Source organism: Antechinus flavipes, chromosome 3 (genome assembly GCF_016432865.1).
Source record: "Antechinus flavipes isolate AdamAnt ecotype Samford, QLD, Australia chromosome 3, AdamAnt_v2, whole genome shotgun sequence".
NCBI lineage: Eukaryota > Metazoa > Chordata > Mammalia > Dasyuromorphia > Dasyuridae > Antechinus > Antechinus flavipes.
Window position 1 is genome coordinate 464,248,848 of NC_067400.1, and position 19,660 is coordinate 464,268,507.

Below are 19,660 nucleotides of genomic sequence, written 5' to 3' on the forward strand. Positions count from 1 at the left end.
GACTTCCTTAAAGAACTCCACGAACTCTAAGATTATGTTATTTATCAATAGATTTTTAAGGTAATAGTACTTAGTACAGTACTCTTATTGTATAAATCTATAGCTTTAACAAGAGCTGTATACAAAGAGGAAGAGTTGAACATGCCTCCCTCCCAAAAAACAACAACAACAACAAACAAACAAACAAATTCCAGGGGCCAAAATCACCAGCTTTGGAAACAACATATTCTTGGTAGGGGCCATTTCTGAGGTTGTATACCCAAAGATCTCCTTCATATCCCACTGTGGAACTGGCATTTCCATTAGTTCACTCCCTACTGAACAATAGACTAAGTTTGTGGATCTAGAGCACTGGATTTGGAGCCTCAGAAACGTACTAGTTGTGCAACCAAGAACAAGTCACCTCATGCTCTGTGTCTCAGTTTTCTCATCTGTAAAATAGGAATAATAATAGCACCTACTTTTCAGGGTTGTTGAAATAATACATATAAAGCACTTCGCAAATTTTAAAGTTTTATGTAAATACTAGTATCTGGTGGATTTATATTGTTATGGGTCAAATCATATATTTTAATAACTATGTCTGGTAAAAGCTAGATATTCTGCTTATTCTATTGAAAGTTATTTTTATCCCTTACCACCAATGTTTCAAACACATTCCACAATCTATGAGAAAATACATGACAGTAATATCATGGAGAAGCCTAAATGTGCATATAGTTCAGTGATAGATTGAAAAAAAAAGTAAATTAAGTAAATTTCATTCATTATAAATCAAACAAATTTGCTGTTATGGAGCAAATAATTTATTTTTAAAATTCAACTAAACATTAATTAAGTAACCTATTGTGTCAGGGAATCTAGTAAATACCATATTTATAAAAAAAAATTAAATAGTCCCCCTCCCTCAGGAAAGCTTACATTTTTGCTAAAATGTGATTAGTAAGCATTTAAGACCTATTCTCAGTTTTAAAAAAATCCTCAATAAAAGCAAACGAGGCTTTTTAAATTTTAGGAAATAGCAACAGATGACTATATTATAATACCAAATTTTTATTAACAATTATTATTGATTCCCTTTGTGTTTTGGCAATACTCAAATATTGATTACTGATACTAAGAATAATTAGGTCATAACACCTGGCCTGACACTGTTTCCAAGAATAAAGATACTAAATTTATGCTAAGACCCTGGCTCACTTCCAACACATGTAAAGATATTAGCTTTCAAACATACCTGATTTAATCCCTTCCACTAGTTCTAATGAAGATATTCTCTTTCCATTCAAAAAAAATGTTATATGAACTAGCCACAGTGTATTATTCAAGATATCCAAACCTAGAGTTGTTTGTACCCAGTTGTTGGATTTTTTTTTGCCTATATCTGCAATTTCATCAGTTTCAGAAATTCCACCTAGCAATGCAGATGAACAAGTCATTTCTAAAATATAGTGATAAAGTTACTGTTACATGTTTCCTCTCCTCTTAGACTGTGAGTTCCCCGAGTATTTTTCTACTTTCTTTTTATCCCCAGTATTTAGCACATTGATTGGCACATAGTAGGTGCTTAATAAAGGCTTGTTAACTTGACTCACTTGAACACTGAATGTTTATGTGAATGAGCCATAGAAGATTTAAGTGGATTACTTTTAGTTACATAATTTATGTGTCAAGGCTGACCTATCTACTATTCCATAATGTCTTATTCAAATAGTGGAGGATAAACCTATCCAAATTTTCCTCGTAAAAAAAAAGGAATGATGTTCATGAACAAAATAATCACCATATTTCTCACTTGTAATCTCTATCATTTCATCTTTTCTATTTTTAAATATTAGCAGAACTGGCATCTCCACTAATTATCTAGGGAATTGTTAGGCCATTGGTCAGACTGCACCTAATATAAGGATAAATTATGAGACAAAAGCTCAAGGTTGAGAATGTAAAATTAATCCATAAATCCAGGTTACTTGTTTTAAATTACATTTTCTATCATCAGAGAGCTAATTGGCTGAATAGAAGTAAGTACTGTATTCCCAGCGATAGTATATTTATTGCCTCACTATTGAAACAATCTTAATACCAACATGGGTTGGGGTTTTTTTTTAATGTCTGAGGGTAGCCAGAAATTCTATCTCCTGCATGGATTTTAGTTCATTTGAGCTTTGTGTCATTTCATAAAAGGTCAAGGCAAGTTTGTTTCTCTTTACACTATAACTTTAATGTCGTGGTCAATGTGAATTCTATCTCAGCAATTCAGTTAAATCCATCTCTTCTTCTCTATTACCATTTCCATAACCCTACTCAAGCTTTCATTACCACCCACTTGGAACACAGAAATTGCTTTCTATCAAGTCAGCCTCCTTCCACTCTCTTCATAAATACTTCTATCCCATAAACCCAGCATCAAACTTCATATAACAGCTAGACTAATTATTTTTATGCATGAATCTGGATTATTCATGGATTTTAAACAGAATTTTCTGCTCAAAAATCTTCAGTGAATGAATTCTGGTATGTGAATGTGATAGAATACTATTATGCTGTAAGAAATGACAAATGGAAACCTGAGAAGACTCTATGAACTGATGTAAAGTGAAGTGAGGAGACCCAGGAGAACATTTTATACAATAACAATATTGTAGTAAAAAACAACTCTGAAGAATTTGGGAACTTTGATCAGCACAATAAACAGCCACAATTCCAGAAGATTCATAATGAAACATGCTTCTCACCTCCAGGTAAAGAAGTAATGGATTCAGAATACAAATTGAAACCTTTTTTTGGCCAGGGCCAAATGATCATAATAGAAATTTATTTTTATTTATAAAACAAATGTTTGTAATGGGGTTTTTGTTTTTCTTGCTTTCTGAGTGAAAGGGGGTAGAGGAAGATGAGAAGAGCTGGGAAAAAGAGAAAGCATATCTTTTTTTTTTAATAAAATAAAATTTAATTTAAAAAAAATATTCAGTGGCTCCCCATTGCTTATTGAATAAGTAAAATAATAATAATAATAATCACCTTAGCAAGTATCTCACAATCTGATACCACCTTTCCCTTCAACTATAAGCTGCCTACTATAAGTTCTATATTCCAGTCAATTTCAACTAGTCCTAACCTCCAGTCAAAGCTATAGATCTTGAACACTTTCTCCTTCCCTCTTTGCCTATTGAATTCTTAAACATGCTTTGAAGTACAATTAACATATCACTTCTTCCAGTTTTTCTCAGTTGGTTCAATTCATAGTAACCCTTTATCTTTTAGGTTTTATATGACATTTTTTATATACAACCCAAGTATGATTTTATATTATAGTTATCTAAATGTCATATTATCATGCAAACCTTTGGGGACCACATCTTATGCAAACAGTCTCTCTTTAAGGGAATAGCATAACATTCTGCTTAGTAAGCACTTACTAAACATTTGTTCATTAAATTGGATATATTTAGTCATTTAGTACTATTTCCTTTCTGTTGCTAACTTTCTCACAATCCAGCTTAGACCTTTTGATTACTCTTCCAATTCTTTATCTCTCTGCACTTCTGTAATGGGCTAGACTACCCCACTACATAAACTCATGGCTCCCAGTCAGCAAGTAAAGTGTATCATTCTCTCTATTCTCTCCTATATTATCTTTTTCATCTAGGTCAAGGGTTCTTGTGTGTGTATTCTGGACTTCTCTGGCAGTCTGGTGAAACCAATGGACTTCTTCTCAGAATAATCTTTTTAATTATATAAAATAAAATATATTCCCTTTGAAAAAGGAATAAATTACACTGAGATATAGTTATCAGAACTTTAAAAAAAACTCATAGAACCCAGATTAAAAATCCTTGATCTTGGTTTAAGCATAGACAAATGACAAAATAGACAAAAGCTTGCTATCCTTAGGAACTTAACCCACTCCTTCCCCTGAACTCCCTACTCTATACTTAGGCTGCTAATAAAACTCTTGTATATCCTGTGTGTGTGTGTGTGTGTGTGTGTGTGTGTGTGTGTGTGTGTGTGTGTAGATTAGAGACATCTTTTCCAGTGGTATGCTGCAAGCAAACTCATAAGATGCAGCAGATGAATATGAGAAATAAAAAAGGATGGTTCTTCCCTTGGACCCCTGCTTATATGTTCTCAGATCAGGCCAACAGAGATATACCCAGTCCCATACCTATTTATTTAATGCAACACATGAAAAAACTGCTAAAAGATGCAAAATTTTTAAAGCTTTTCTATAAGAAAATTATAATGGGAGAAATGATCTACTGCTTATTTTTATATTTATATTTATTTTATGAGATGGTATAGTTCCCATCATCCCAAAAAATAAACATTTTTTCTTAAGCAGAGAAGGAAGAAGGGTCTCTCTTATCTCCCCTGCATTTTTCCCTTTAAATCTTAGTGAAGGGGATTGTCTACTGTCTACCACCCAGAAATTAGTCTCTGACTACAGAAGTGGGGCATCCATTACTGATAGCTTATTTACACTAAATGGGCCTAGGAAGGCCAGTATGGATTCCTGTGAAATACTCCAGACCAGCATTCTCTTGACTCATTCCAACCACATATCCCTATATGAGATTGCATAGAGGTTCCATAAAGACACTGTGACCATGCACAAATAGTTTTCCACTATGGCCTTATAGATGAGTTAGACAAAATCATTTTAACAAACCCAGAGAATGTTTGTCAAAACTAAGGGAGTATTCTTAAATCAAAATTAAATCTGTAGTTTGAAATCTGTCAATTATTTAACCTGTTAAGCCATGAGGCCTAAAAAACTGCTGTTTTCTAAACTCTCAGTATTAATAAAAAGGTACAACTATAACTGCCACTAAGTGGCTCAGTGAATAAAGTATCAGAGCAGGACTCAGTAAGACCCATTTTCCTGAGTTTAAATATGACCTTAGACACTTCCTAGCTGTGACTTCCTGAGTAGGTCACTTAATCCTGTTTCTCTCAGTTTCCTCATATGTAAAAGAAACTGGCAAAGATATTCCAGTATCTTTGCCAAGAAAACTTCAAATGTGGTTATGAAGAGTTGTACACAGCTGGAAAATGACTGAATAACAATATAAATACAACTGTAGAAACAGAAATCACCACCAAGTTCTCATTTACTACAAAACATTTCCCCCCAGGAACAAATGTACCTCAGGTAAACACACCTTCATAGAATTGGAGAAAGTACAAAAGGATGATAAAACATCTAGATGTATTTAATGAGAAGATCCTCGCTCAACATAGGGGGGAAAACAGTCAGATATTTACAAAGTAAAGCACCTTTTTAAAAATTACTGAAAAATTGAAAGGTAGCATGACAAAATGGCTAAAGATCTGAACTTAGAGTCAGGAACCTTAAGCTCAAGATCTTCTTCAGACACATACCAGGTTTGTGACCACTGAGAAATCACTTAATTTAGTCTCCCAAGCTACTCAGTAAGCCTCTAAGTTATAGAATAATTGCTATTCAGTATTAGTACAGGGGGCTTCATCACTGGGCTTTCCCTACAACAATGAAATAATAGTTCAAAATAAAATGTGACTTATTATGACAGAATCTAACCTATGCTATACCTCTAGTGAAATAAATTTTTAATTTTTGCAAATTCTGTTTAAAAAAATTTGAAGGTATATGCCCTAGTACTAATGTGTAAACACCTAAAGAAATTACCCACCTCACATTTCCTACCAAGACTGTCAAACACTCTATGCCATTCCAAACAACATGTCAGACTTAGGTTCAACTTAAATAGACCATTGTTTTCTAAGATCTGAAGTTGTTGAGCCACATTTCTTCTAAAATCGATACTATCTTGATACATATTTGTTATCTTGTATATGACAATGGGTACAGAGATAGAAAAGTGACATAAAAAGATATTTCCAAGTACTATGTGAAGGTTATTTTCATTTCTTCTGGTTTGGATACACCAAGGATCTTTCTTTCTAGTACTGTTAAACCTGTATTTTCAAAGTATCATTTGCTCTTCATATTTGCTAAATCATATGCTAAGAGTCTTGAAAGATACAAAAGTTCGAGACACAGTCTCTGCTCCCAATGAGTTTGTGACCTAAAAGGTAGGTAAAAATATGCAACAAAAGTATTACAATACTCTTAAATTCTTATTCAAGGATGAGAAGTTTACTAGTTCTAAGCTCACCTTCCCTACAGAATGAAAATTCTTTGTGATTTGAAATTTGGTTTTAAACTCACTTTTTTGTCCATACCCAATTTTCATTGGGATGCATGAAAAAAACGGATTTCAATACTTCTCAAAAATAATTTTCATTCAATAATAAATGAAGAATGATTTCTATACTTACAGATTTTCAGTGTAGAAGAATAGTGAAAATGGTTTGGTACATGAAGCACTTTTGCCTGCATTTAAGAGCTTGTTTGGTACTTATCTTGTAGATCCAAAATACTCTCTACTTAGAATTAAATGAAATATTTTTCACTTCATATGTAAAAGTAAGCACTTTAACTTTTTCCAGAATAAATATTTGGCCCATTTGGGGATATTTTTAAATCTTAAGAAAATGTAGTACAAAATAATTAGTAATAGTATAAAGATAGACAACACCTCTCAGAATACTTACTGATCCATATAGCTCCCCCTTCTCATTCATTCCGAGGTATAGTCCACTGTCCACGCCTCGAATGCTGACCAGACCTACTGCTATGCTGATAAATTCCAGAATGCCTTTTTTTAAAAAGGAAAGAAAGAATAAGTTAGCAAATACATAATTTCTTCAGAAATTTATAAATTCTAAATGAGTAAGAAGTGGCCTCAACTCTAGCTCACGATTTAGAAAATATCTTCTGAAAGTTAAATTATATTTTGATTTTAAAAATAACCATACAAAAGAATTAGTTGTAATCTGTTTTGTAGTATGACAACCAAAAAGTAAATCTTGAACATTTTCCTAAAGTTTTAACTTAAATCTACAGTTTAATAATATCACACAACTTATCAGCATCCTGATTTGTGCCAAATACAACAAATTCCCTAAATAAAATATTAGGTATGTAGATGCATGCCCACAATTATGAATGCTAATTGTTGTTTGCTAAAGAAGCCCACAAAAATTATTTTCTATTTAACCAAAAGATTAATTATTCTACAGATAGAAAACTGAATACCCTCAAGAGAATGAAGCCTACATCTAGACATATGAATCAAGAATGTATTTTCCCTTAAAATATTGTCTTGTGTCCCCACATAAACATAACAGAGATTATTTAAATTATTATTATTATAGACAAATGTTGCAAAGAAAACATCACCTAGTTCCCTACTGTTGTTTTGCTAAAATTAACCTTGAAAACTGAAATGTTTCTGTTTCATACCAAAAGTTTTACTGCTTTTGGAAATTATTCACTTTCCTCCTATGTTTTATATGAAATTCAAAGACATGTGAGATAACACTATATTCTACACCAAAAAAACTAATTCTTTAATGCAGATTCAATAAGTGTTTATTAGGACTCAACATTTTGTTGGGCACTGGGAATTTTTTTTCCAAAACTATATATAAAGCTCCTGCCCTCAAGGAATTTGTTATCTTTTGGACACAGTCCATTATCTTCACAAATTAGCATTGGATTTTGTCATTAGCACCTTTTACTGAAACTTGCTTCCCCTGCGCTATCCAATCTAAGCACAGAACTGAAATTTTACTGCACCAACCTGAATGATCTTTCTAACTGGCTATATGGTGACTAGCTCACAGTACCAATTGGGCAAAGCAAATATAGAAGCAATATTTTTGTGCTCAGTCATTTTTTCATTGACATAATAAATCTATATTGCACTATTTAGAATTGATGCATTCTAGAATAGTTTAACACTGAACAACTTATAAAAAGAAAACCTTCAATTACTTAAAATTTTACTTACATTTAACAGTAAAAGAACTAAGTTTAACACTGCACTGTAGGTAGTCCCATGTGACTAATAAAAAAGCACTTACATGGATTTTTTAAACAATTAATTTTGCATCTCTCACAAAATAGACTGTGTAATAATCAATAGCAGACATGGACCACATAAATTTAATAAAGCCTAGGATAAAGTCCCAAGAGAAAATTTTGTATCAAAGCAATGTAAAGATAAAACCTGCTTCTTATGAAAAAGTATTTGTAACTCCTTTATGGTATACACAGTATTATAAATACTGAAAGTCTAGCATCTGGAGCAATGAGACTGCTAACATTGATAGTACATTAAGTATCATACAGTGTAATGGAATTTGAAATACTTTGTGAGAAAAAAAAAAGAATTATTTTTTAAATTATGTTTGTAATGTAATAAATTATGAATAGAAGGAATACCTCAAATAAAGCCAGTTTATTGATTCCTCTTTACTTCACAAAGATATTGTAAGGTCAAATGAGGTAATATCACTACATACAAGTTGTGTGTATTTTCAACACAAGCAATTATTTTTGTTTATATATAAGATATGCAACCAAGATTTCTGAATTTCAAAGTAGTAGAAATACTGGGTTAAATAACAAATAAGTTAGTGGTCCCATTATGCCAAAAGTTTCAGCTAGTTAAAAAACACTACCAAAGATAGCATATGCCACAACTAATGTTCAACAAAAGGTTAATGTCTAAAACTACACAGAGGGACTCACTAATATTCAATTTTCATGGAAAATTAAAACAAAAGAATTATCTTGTTTCCTTTGAGGGCCAACAATCTACTAGGTCAATCAGAAAATAGTTATGAAACCAAAAGTATGTTGATTATAATCTGACATTGATTTTACCTAAAAGATAAGACAAACACTGTTCATTCAATCTAACACATGCAACAATAAATTTGGACAAAAACAAAAACAATAAACTTGTCACTAGTGCTGCCTCTCACACCAAGTCTATTTGTCTGAAGAATGTTACAATGACCATTTGAGAAGTGGGAAGGGGAAGAATAAACTAACATTATTATAACTCTTTAAGCTTATAATGTGTTTTCAGATTCTGATTTGAGCCTCTCAACTATTCTGTAACTCAGAGAAGGAAAGGTTTATCTCCATTTTATGGGTAGAGAAACTGAAAATTTCATATAAAATAATTTTTATTGTGCTTGTCACCAATATTACTTAATAGACTTATTATGTTGTTATAATTTATATGTCACTCTGCCTTTAACAGATACACAGGAACTGTTCTTTTGTTGCTTTTAATTCAATTAATGAGCAGAGTTTAAAAAAAAAAAGGAAGACCCTGGGAATCTGTTAGAATGAGAAATTTGAGAGTTAATCTATTCCCACTCTATCCACCAATTTTTTTTTTCCCTTTTGGTTGTTTTGGGTTTTTTAAATTATGCTTCCCTCCCTCTATCAGGCTTATCCTTTTCTACAAGCAGTCACATTTTGTAGTCATGTGATTAATAGTGAAGGGTCACATGGAAATTCATCTCAGGAGAAATGTGAGGATATCTTTATGGACAAGCTGAGAAACTAGATATACCAACAGAAGAAAAACTATTGTTGGATCTTCCCCCATGTCCCAAATGGCAATGTGGTTGACTAGAGAAAATAAGAGTTACAATTCAGAATCCTACAATGCCCAAGCATGGTGAGATGGGCAAATCTACCTCACACCTAGGGACAAAAAGGGCATCCTCAAGCATTTGTACTCAGCTTCTAACTTTACTTGCTCAGAAAATCAGATTATATGTCAAAGATGAGGAGGAAAAATTCAAGAGTTTACAAGGTACACCAAGTGACTGACAGCTGGATTAAAGACATTTAAAGAGAGGTAGAGCAATCACTAAAAATGCCTTGAGAAGTATACTATGTTTCCAAAGTTTACAAAATAGTTTCTGGCGCAATTTGAAGTTAAGCTTAAAAAGGAATGGAAAGGAGTAGCTAGCCACTACTTTATTCCCTCAGTTGGTGTTTTTCTGACATCTTGAAGCTATTTGCAAATAATATGAATGTTTTAAATGCCCACAAGTCCTTCAATAAAAAGCAAATCATTTTTGTGATTACATTTTTCCTTCTATAGTTATTGATCCTGACATTAAGTGAAATTACTACTTTCCTATAATTACATTTCACTGTGGGGCAATAACACAACCAAAATTCATCAAACATGGAAAGAACTCAGATTTGGGACATTTACTTTAGCTGAACACTGACCTGAAAACTAAAATCTTACCCATCCACTTCCAAACTACTTTAGATAGCTAAGTGTAGATTATTGGGGGGCAGGGAGGGGTGTTGTAGAGATTTATTTTAATTTCTTTTTTCCTGTCTACACAATTTATACCTATATCATTCAACAAATGATTTTTATCTTAGGAGAAAAACAAAGTATTCCCCATAATTTTCAGGGTATTGCTATTTCCTGGCATATCTATAGTCCATGAGGAAATAAGGGAGACAAAGACAAAAGTACATTATTGCCAGCAATGCAGACAGCCTCAGAGTACAGCAGTTGTATTGACTGAATTTACCTGTGACTTCTCCTCCCAACCCTACATCCCAGATTTTGCAAGCATAAGTATAGCTTCTAATGAGGAGAATAATCTTGGTAAGTGAGAGAAATGTTGACAGGGGAATTGTTTTTGCCTTTTGAAGTTAGGGTTTTTTTTTGGAGGGGGAGGGGAATCAAATTTAATATGATTTTCTTCTTGCCATATGAATTTTCTCGGAGTAATCTTACTCCAAAATAGTGAGAATTTAAGTCTTTCATAATTTAAATAAATACCCTTTATCATATCTCATCTGAAACTAGAAGATTTTTCCTATTTTATGTTTATTCCACTTTCCTGTTTCCTATATACTTAGAATTACTCAAATAAAGTGACTGAAGAAAAAAAAACATTTCTTAGAGAAAAGTATTCACATTATAGGAATGGATAGGTCATCAAATCCTTACAGCATTATTTGTCTCCTATGCCTAGAATGCCCTCTTTCTGTACCTCTTAGAATGTCTGATTTCCCTCAAAATTTAGCTCAAATACTGCCTCCTATATGAAGGCTTTTCAAATCCCTATAGCTGCTAGAGCTTTCACCTTTAAGTTTATTTAAAATATACTTTGTACATATTTTGTATATTTTGCTTCCCCCACTAGAATATAAGCACCTTGATACTCCGCACTGTTTTTGCCCCTTTTTGTAGCCTCAGAATTTAGCCCAATGCCTAGCATTTAGTTAAGTGCATAATAAAAACTTCTTGGTTGATTGACAGAAAGCCTTCATATTCTTCACTCAGGGAATGATTTTTACATTATCAATAATACTTTATTAATAAACTACTTAACCTTAATCAAATAAATTAACTCTTTGTATGTGGCAGTTTGTGTCAGATCAGTTTTTTCTGACCGTCCTAACTTTGACACAAAACTATTTCCTTCATCTTCATTGTTTACATAGAAGTATTTTTTTTAAAAAGTCACATATTTCAGCTTAGCCACTGGGAATCTGACAACCTCTTTCTGGACCTCAATTTTTTTCATCTATAAAATGGACAAGATAATCTCTAAGGTCTTTTTCAGCTCTAGCTAAGAGAATGACTTTTGCTTAGAAAAGTGTTACTTAATAGGCAAAAATAAATGTTCATAAAACAAAAGCTAAAAAGAACTGTTTCCAAGTAGAAATATTAAAGCCTGCAACCATATTGCACTATTTGTTCCCTGCCAAAACATCCATTTCCTCCTGTGTAGATACAGCTTTGACATCCTTAGTCATAATATCATATAACAAAGAATAGAATACAGAAAAATGATGAGCCATTTCCCTTGTCCCCCACCTCCCAACATACTCTATCTGGGATCCCATCACATGATAGTTAAACCAATTCTAACATAACCAAAAGGACTTGGAGGATATTAAGTTGGGTAGAGAAGGTTCACTTGTATATTGAATCATGCAGTCATGACCTTTGATAGAGAAATAGGTCATCTCTGATTTAAAGAAGCCCAAGAAGATCAGCTCAGTTCTTGCACCTGCTTCAATAATTCAGGGTTGGCTTGAGAATTCCCTTGGCTTTGTCCTTTCTTCTCATCTCTCCTTATTGCCCTTCTCTTACAGAGTTCTCCTCTAATCTTCCAAGGGCAATCAGTCCCAGAGATGACTAGGCTTCTCTAATTTTTTTCATTCAAACATTCATATTAATTAGACATTTACTAGATTCATACTATTTGCAAGAACTTGGGGCCAATTAAGCAGATAGGTAAGATATAACCTCTGCAGTAATAAAGCTTACAATCTAGAAATAGCTTTCATTTAATAAAAACAATTCACATTTATATAATAGCTTACAGCATACAAAATATTTTAGTTATAACAATCCTTTAGGTGAATAGTATAACTATTAATATGCCCATTTTTCAGTTGAGGAAACAAAGACTCAGAAAGATTAATTTGTTCAAGTTCATAATAAGTTAAAAATAGAACTTTAACCCACTTCTATTGGTCTAACACTCCAGTTTAGGACATTCTGTCTCTCTTAGAGTAGGAAAGCTTATAGTTTTCCCAAGTGATTAGTAACCCAAACCTTCTAGAGCTACTCTGAACTATGCCAAAACTTCCTAACTGAACCAAGACCAATACTTGGAAGGAGGAAAAGAAGAATCTTGCTAGATTCTAATCCAATGCTTGGTAACCCTTACTAACATATTAAGACTTCATCAAAAGATATTAGACAATAATAACTAACATCAAATAGCTCAGGCTATTGTAAAAGATATGATTTTAACTACTCTAGGAAACAAATCATAACGCTCTTGCCCACAAAGCTCATTCATTTCTAAGGGAATTCCTTATTTCGGGTCTACAGAATAAGATGGCTGGCAAACCCTAGGACATACTGCTAAGTCAGAACTGGTAACTAAAGCAAGTTCTACAATTTATTCATAAGAATAGAAAGCCAGAAAGAATCATATGAATAGCTTCTTAGCATAGTGCATAGAAAGTTATTGAATGATCAGGCTTATAGAACTTGGGGAAACAGGCAAAATACAGAAAGAGATGTAATATTTTCTCCTTTCTCCAGAAAATTTTAATGCCCATTGAATGAATCAGTCCTCTTTCCCGAAAACAACTTTCTGTTAAAGAATATATTCTTTGATTTTGGCATTGATGCCTATCTAATTGGTGTTTCATCTCTTAGTTTTCCAATTCTTCTTTTTCTATTACATTACTTGACAAAACAGTAGCAGCAGGTCGACCATCTAGAGTATAAGGTTAGCACTTAACAAGTTTCGGCTTCAGTTGGGTTTCTAGGCTTTCTGCAAACTAAATTGCAGAAGAGGGCTAAAGCTCATTTTGGGGATTGCTTTGCTCTGGTTCTAACAATTATTTGTCCATCATTTTTTTTTTCTTTTGCTGTGTGAGGCACCAGAATTTTTTATTAAATTAGTATAAAAGTCTCTTTTCCTCCAGGGCATCAATCAAAAGTAAAATGTAAAATTCCTTATCTATATTCTTAATCTGTCTCACACTTCCCTTCCCCTAACATACACAAAGAGATACATATACCAAAAAGAAAAGAAAAAAGTCCTCCAGGCCCCACCCAATTAAAACCCCACTGCTGTCACCACGGTAGCTACTGCCAGGATTAGTGTCCCCTGCACTGCTGCTGCTGTGTCACCACCAGGCTTGCCAGCAGGAGCAGCAATACCCTGCAGCTGTGTGGAGGCAGCTTTTTTTTTTTTCTCTCTCTCTCTAGAAGGTTTCCTCCTCCCCGGTCTGGAGATACAGTTGAAATGAAAAAAGCACTTTCTATTTTTGTCAAGGAAGGAACCTTCTCCTTAATTCTCCTCCACAAACCCTTTTAGAGGACATCCTAGAGAAACTGAGAATAAAGATCAAGTCCTGGATGGGATGAGAGGAAAGATGGAAAAGGTCCCTGAGGCTTCAGATGTGGGGGATGGAGTAAAGAGAGTAAAGAGACCGGCAAGCCGGAAGGTTCCATGTGTGAGAAACTGCAGCAGAAGCTTTACCCTCTCACTTCCTCCCTTCTAGCTTCCCTCCCCCTTCAATAAGGTCCTCGTTTTCACTCCAGGAAGGGAAGCGCCTGTCACATGTAGGGGAAGAAGACTCTGCCCAAAGCTCTCTGCAGAGAGTTGCTATTATTGGGATATGCAGCAGCAGCAGCATGAGACAGCGGCAGGGCTTCTGTCACCCAGGAGTACAATTCCTCCCAGAAACCTAACCCCAAGAAAGATTTGAGATTTAAATAACCCTCCCGACTGATTGACCATCCCCCACTGCACAGAGACAGCTATTCATTTTAAAAGAGTGAGTGAAGGGGTCGGAGACTAGAGAGGAAGGTAACTGCACCTAGTTTGAAGTACCTAAGAAATACACATCCCTCCCAGGAGGGCCCGCCATCCTTCTTTTCTCTGAACACCACCACTCCTATCCCCATCCTACCAGGGGTTAGGGAAGGAAGACCCACAAAGGCTGGCTACTTCTTTCTCCCCACTGCGGCCACCAGTGGTCCCGGCCTCCTTGCAGGTTTACCCCCACCCCCCACCCCTTCTCAATTCCAGGCTTTCAACTTCGACTTTGAGTGATCGGTTCACTCTCTTCCCTTCGATGTAGCCGTCACCCTGGTAGCACCGACAGACAAGTCTTAGGAAGTGGAGGTCACCTCTTGGGCGAAGCGTTTCTCCTGGGTCTTTTTTTTTTTTTAAATGCTGTGCCTGCAGTACTCTTCTGCTGACGCAAGACACACGCCTCTCTCCTTTCCTCCCCATCCCAGTCTCCCCTACATCCTCACCCCGCACCCCATTACAGAGTTGCTGAACTGACAATGACTCCATAGTCCCTGGCAGATTTCTTATACTGCGATTTATTTTACACACACACACACACACACACACACACACACACAGGCAGGTATAGTAGGGCCTTAGTGCTTCAAGGGTACTGTAAGGCATGACAATGTTTGGAGCAAATTATCTTTCACTGAGCTGAGATTGAATTGTATTCGAGGTGGGGTGCGGGGCTTCCCGAAAGACTTCTCTACGTTCTGCATTATTATCAAGACAGGCAGGATAACATGCATGCACAATAAAACCTGAATTGCTCAATGAAATCAGGTGCATTAAATGCCATTTCCCATCCCATGGAGATGATTCTGTCAAAGGGAGGTGGGACACTGAGGCAGAGGTCAGAGGACAGAGAAAAAGCTTAACCTCCAGAGCGCCGAGGTTTTCCACACTGAAACCAAAACGAGTTGTAATTCCAGAATGTGGTTTGATTATAGTATCCCCACATCTCCACCTACCTTATCAGGTTCCCTTTGTCCACCTCCGCCCCAACCCCGGCGCCCCACTTTATGCCCCTCCCCCGAGCCCTAGATCCCTGCACCGCAGCAAAAAGGACCCAGCACAAAGCTGCCTGAACAAGCAAGCAAGACCCTTTAAATATGTAACAAGGTCTTCAGAAAGAGGCGAAAGGGACCTACTGGGGGATCGAGGCAGTAGGGGAAGGCCATGTCCTTATTTACCACCACCACTACTCCATTACGGCCGCCCCCCAAATTCTTGTATATAAGCTTACAGTTAGAGATTAGCCATGCATCTCATGTGGATGACACAAAAAAAAAAAAAAAAAAAGAAAGAAAGAAAGAAAAAAGAAAAGAAAAGAAAAAAAGCTTGACACTAAAAGTTTTGGGGAGGGAAGCATGAGCTTTTCCCAATGCGGCTAGAAATCTGCTTTTAAAAATAGATGTTTTAAATATGCGGTCACTACGGTACTAGACGGCAGCAGCTGGTGGTACTCGGAGGATAGACAGAAAAGTGGCATGGAGGGGAGTGTTTTTAGGACCCCGCGGAACTCCTCGCTGCCGATGCTGGCGCTGCCGCCAATGCCGTAGCGGTGCCGGTAAATGTGCGAGCGCGAGCGCCGTGGCCCCGCGCGGCGGCAGCAGTGCATAGAGCAGGCACCTGCTAGGGACAACTTGAACCCCACGGCGAGGGGTTCCCGGGCACGCCGGCTACGTCTCACCTCCTTCTTAGTTAACTGCAGCTTTTGATCTCTGTGCCAAGTGCTTCCTAACCCACGGAAAAGGGAGCAAGCAGTTTAGGTCCCTAGAGGCAGGCAGGCAGGCACGCACACCGCACACGCGCGCACACGCACGCATCCCACTCCCAAGGATTGTATAGTATTAAGCCGTAAGCAAGGTGGTATACCCTAACAGACCTACCTTAATATCTTTCTGTAAAGTTTATTCTCTGCTCTGAAAAATTCAGTAGTTGCATGGTCTGTTGCTTTTTTTTTTTTTTCATTTTTGAGAAAGTTATTTTCAACTAAATAGTCCAAAAGATATTTTCCAAAGCGGGGAGCTGCAACTCAAAATTATTGATAGTGCTTCCCTTGACTGGAAGGGTGGCGTAGGTGAGGAAGGAACATGTGTCTCGGGGCTCAAAAAATCTCTTTTGGCAAAAGCCTCGGAAGAACCTCCTGATGGAACCTTATATATCTGTGAATATTCACCTTGCAAGCTCTGAACCCTCTATAAGGAGCCCTCTGGCTATCATCCCTCACAAGACTAGCATCATCTTCAACCCCACGAAGCATTAACGTATAGTTATAAGCAATAATGTATAGTTCAACATCTGGCTGGGGTGATGGAGGAGGGAGTTTCGGATCACCGCAGGACTTTCTTTTTACGACCTAGTTTTAAGTACTGTCAGGTGGGTTCACTCAGAAGTTAACTCCTTCTAACAACCTGGTCGCCCAAACTGGCGCTTAGTTTCTATTTATTTTAAGAGACCAAGGGAAAAAATAATTGGAATCTTCCACTCCTACCCTCAACACATACACTGTGACTCAGTTATTTTAAATCATCTTGTTGGGTCTTTAAGGTTGCACCAGTAGCAGCTCCAGGCATATTTGACACGTGTGTGTCTGTGTGTGTGCAGGCACTTAAAAGTGGATGAAGCCACGAGACCTCCAGTCTGCAACCCTCAATGCTGAGTCACAAATAGCGTCCTCTGGAAATGAAATCTTCGGAATGCTCTTTAAAATTAGCTCACAGATTTACACACACACGCACACACTCATGAAATCCACTTTTTTCTGCATTTTATGGCAATTAAGGAGTTTGGATCTTAAACTAATACCTGCAAGCACAAATATGTCTATCTAACCCTATGCCCTCCAAAAGTAATTTCCCCCACATGTCCTTACTCCACCACTCTTCGAGTCTAAAATATGACTTTAGTCCCTTAGTCCCATAGGCCATTCAATCGGATCTTACAGTAGGAATAAACAATACAGCAGATTTGCAATTCAAGAAGTTTACTTAAATGAGCATTAATTTTAAAGAAAGAAAGAAACCTGTCTCTTATTTTTTGGTACACGATGATGACCACTCCCTTCAGGAAACTGAATATATTGTTAAGGTTTTAATGGTTAATGATTAAAATCTAGTAACTCTTGAAATTAGTCAGTTCAACAGAAACTTCCTAAGTACGACCTTCCCATATATCTAATCCCAAAAGAATTAGCATCTTGTTTCATATCCCACCTCCTCTCCCCTCCAAAAATTTTTATGTTTGAATTGCAGCTGTACCAGCTGTAGACCTGCAATTCCAAAGGACTTTTCTTCTTAGCTGACCAAAAAAAAAAATTTTTTTTAAAAAGCTTCATTCCAATCCCTTCCCAGCCTCCACCACCACCACCACCTTTTTGTTAAGTTATAACCAGATCATTTTATCACACGACCACTAAAGGGTTAATTGTATACCTACCAAATCTGCTGTGGTCTTGCCTGGTTCCCTGGATAGTACCATTGGGGAAGATTTCTAAATGAAATCCAGTCCTGCAGTATAGCTGCCTCCGCCTGAGAATCCCCTTTAAATGATCCAAGTCCGTGACTGCAGGCCCCCTGGGCAGCCCCCCTGCTTCGGACTGACCCAGGTGGTCACTTAACAAAACCGGGCTATCCACCGGCAAAACGGGCACATTCCCAAAAGGTACTGCTGCATCCTGCACACCGAAATAGTTCCCAACTTCACCTAAGGGAGCCATCAGAAGATTCTGCTTTTAGAGAACAAGAATAAACAATAATGATGGTGTCAAACCCGGGAGATATTAGGCGAGGTATATCCAACTCCCCTCCCTTACTGCAGTTACAGAGAGAAAATGTTCTTTTCTTCAATCCATTAAATGCATAAATAAAAGTAATATGCTGTTTTCACTGGCACAGGTTCAAGGTCAAACCACTGATAGTCTAAGAAAACACCACTTTATACTCACACACTGACATATTTATAAACATATATATGTATTTCTATAGATTCCCAGCTCTTAGCAGGCAGCAAGGTCTTCATCCCATCCGACCGTAATAAGGAAAAAAATCCGTAGTTTCTCCATTTGGTTTGAGATCAGAATGACCATAGCAACTTAAATACCTAGGCGTTATTATAGGGATTTTTAAGATGCACAGGCTACGTCAGAATTTATGGATCCTGACTCCAGGAAGGCATGCGCTGTTTTTACTCTCTAACAGACTCTGCAGACATCAGCATGAATCCTTCAAGGGGAAAAAAAAATCTCACGTTGTAGGCTGAGATAAATCCTCCCCTCCCACCCCCCCTAAAAAGAAAAAAAAAAAGAAAAAAGAAAAAAAAAACTTTTGACGTCCAAATATGTTATCCGTAATTCTTCAGCGGGTTAGGAGATGTCCATTGGCTTATAATTATTGACGACCAACAAGCAAATGAAGAAAACGTACGAGTGCTTGTATGCCTTCTTGGCTGGCGTGAAACAGGTGTTGCTTCTGCAGGGCTCCCAGTGAAATGTTGAACTCCAGCACTGAGCTGCGGCTCTTGACTGTATATCTCCATCCAGCACGCAGAGTGGCGCAGGAAGAGGCATTGGGCTGGGTTTAAGGTAGTCCTGACTGCTTCTGGGAGCATTCTCCAAGGTCCTAGCGCTCACCCGTACCTGCAGCAATACAGATTCAGTTCTCACTCTGGACTCTAGTGGAGTAGTCTTACCGCGGCTCTGCGGCAGAGCAAACATTTCAAGAGCTCGGAACTTCATTTGGGATGAGGAACACTTGCGAAAAAGCGAGAGAGAGGCAGGAGGCAGTGCAATGCTATTGAAATCACAAGTGCTTTGGCCGGAAGGTTTCTTGCTTGGATTCTCAAGCTGCAGGAAACCTTTTCTCTAATAACATTAAACTGCAGGTTCATGCCTAAATTGGAAAGTGAATTTTCGGGTGGAATTTATAATTGTTAGTATTATATTGTAATTGTAATATAAGATTTAAATATTAGTAATAGTTTGGGGGACTCAATTCCTCTTCAAATCGTATTCAATTGCTTACCCTAAAGAATTACAAAAAGGTAAGCAGATTAATTTGTATTTAGTTATTTAGATTACAACTCCTGTTCATAGTCTCTATTTTCTCCACATTCATTTTTCTCTTCCCTGTCTCTGTCTCTTTCACACACACACACACACACACACACACACACACACACACACTCAAAAGATCAGATTTGATTGCTATTTTTCCGGCTTCGGTACCTCGGCCACCAATTTTTGCAGCAAACCCTGCAGTCAGTCCTATAGGAGAGGCGCTAGTGCATTGCTGCTGGTCCAAGAGTTCAACTCTCACCCTAGAGGGCACTTTGGGGGAAAAAAACAGCATTGTCTCTAACTTCCTCCAAACCACGC

The 19,660-nt window shown here is 36.7% G+C and overlaps 1 protein-coding gene across 1 annotated transcript in view; it reads right to left on the reverse strand.

The window, feature by feature from the left end:
* The window catches only part of FGF9 (fibroblast growth factor 9), a 38,816-nt gene extending 19,966 nt beyond the window's left edge, over positions 1–18,850 (reverse strand). The window contains exons 1-2 of the mRNA XM_051986577.1: positions 17,725–18,850; positions 6,598–6,701 (exon numbers count right to left, since the gene is read on the reverse strand). Of these exons, the coding sequence (XP_051842537.1) occupies positions 6,598–6,701; positions 17,725–18,004 (384 nt within the window). The 5' untranslated portion in view covers positions 18,005–18,850. The remainder of the gene's footprint in view (positions 1–6,597; positions 6,702–17,724) is intronic.
* Positions 18,851–19,660: the final 810 nt, after the last annotated feature.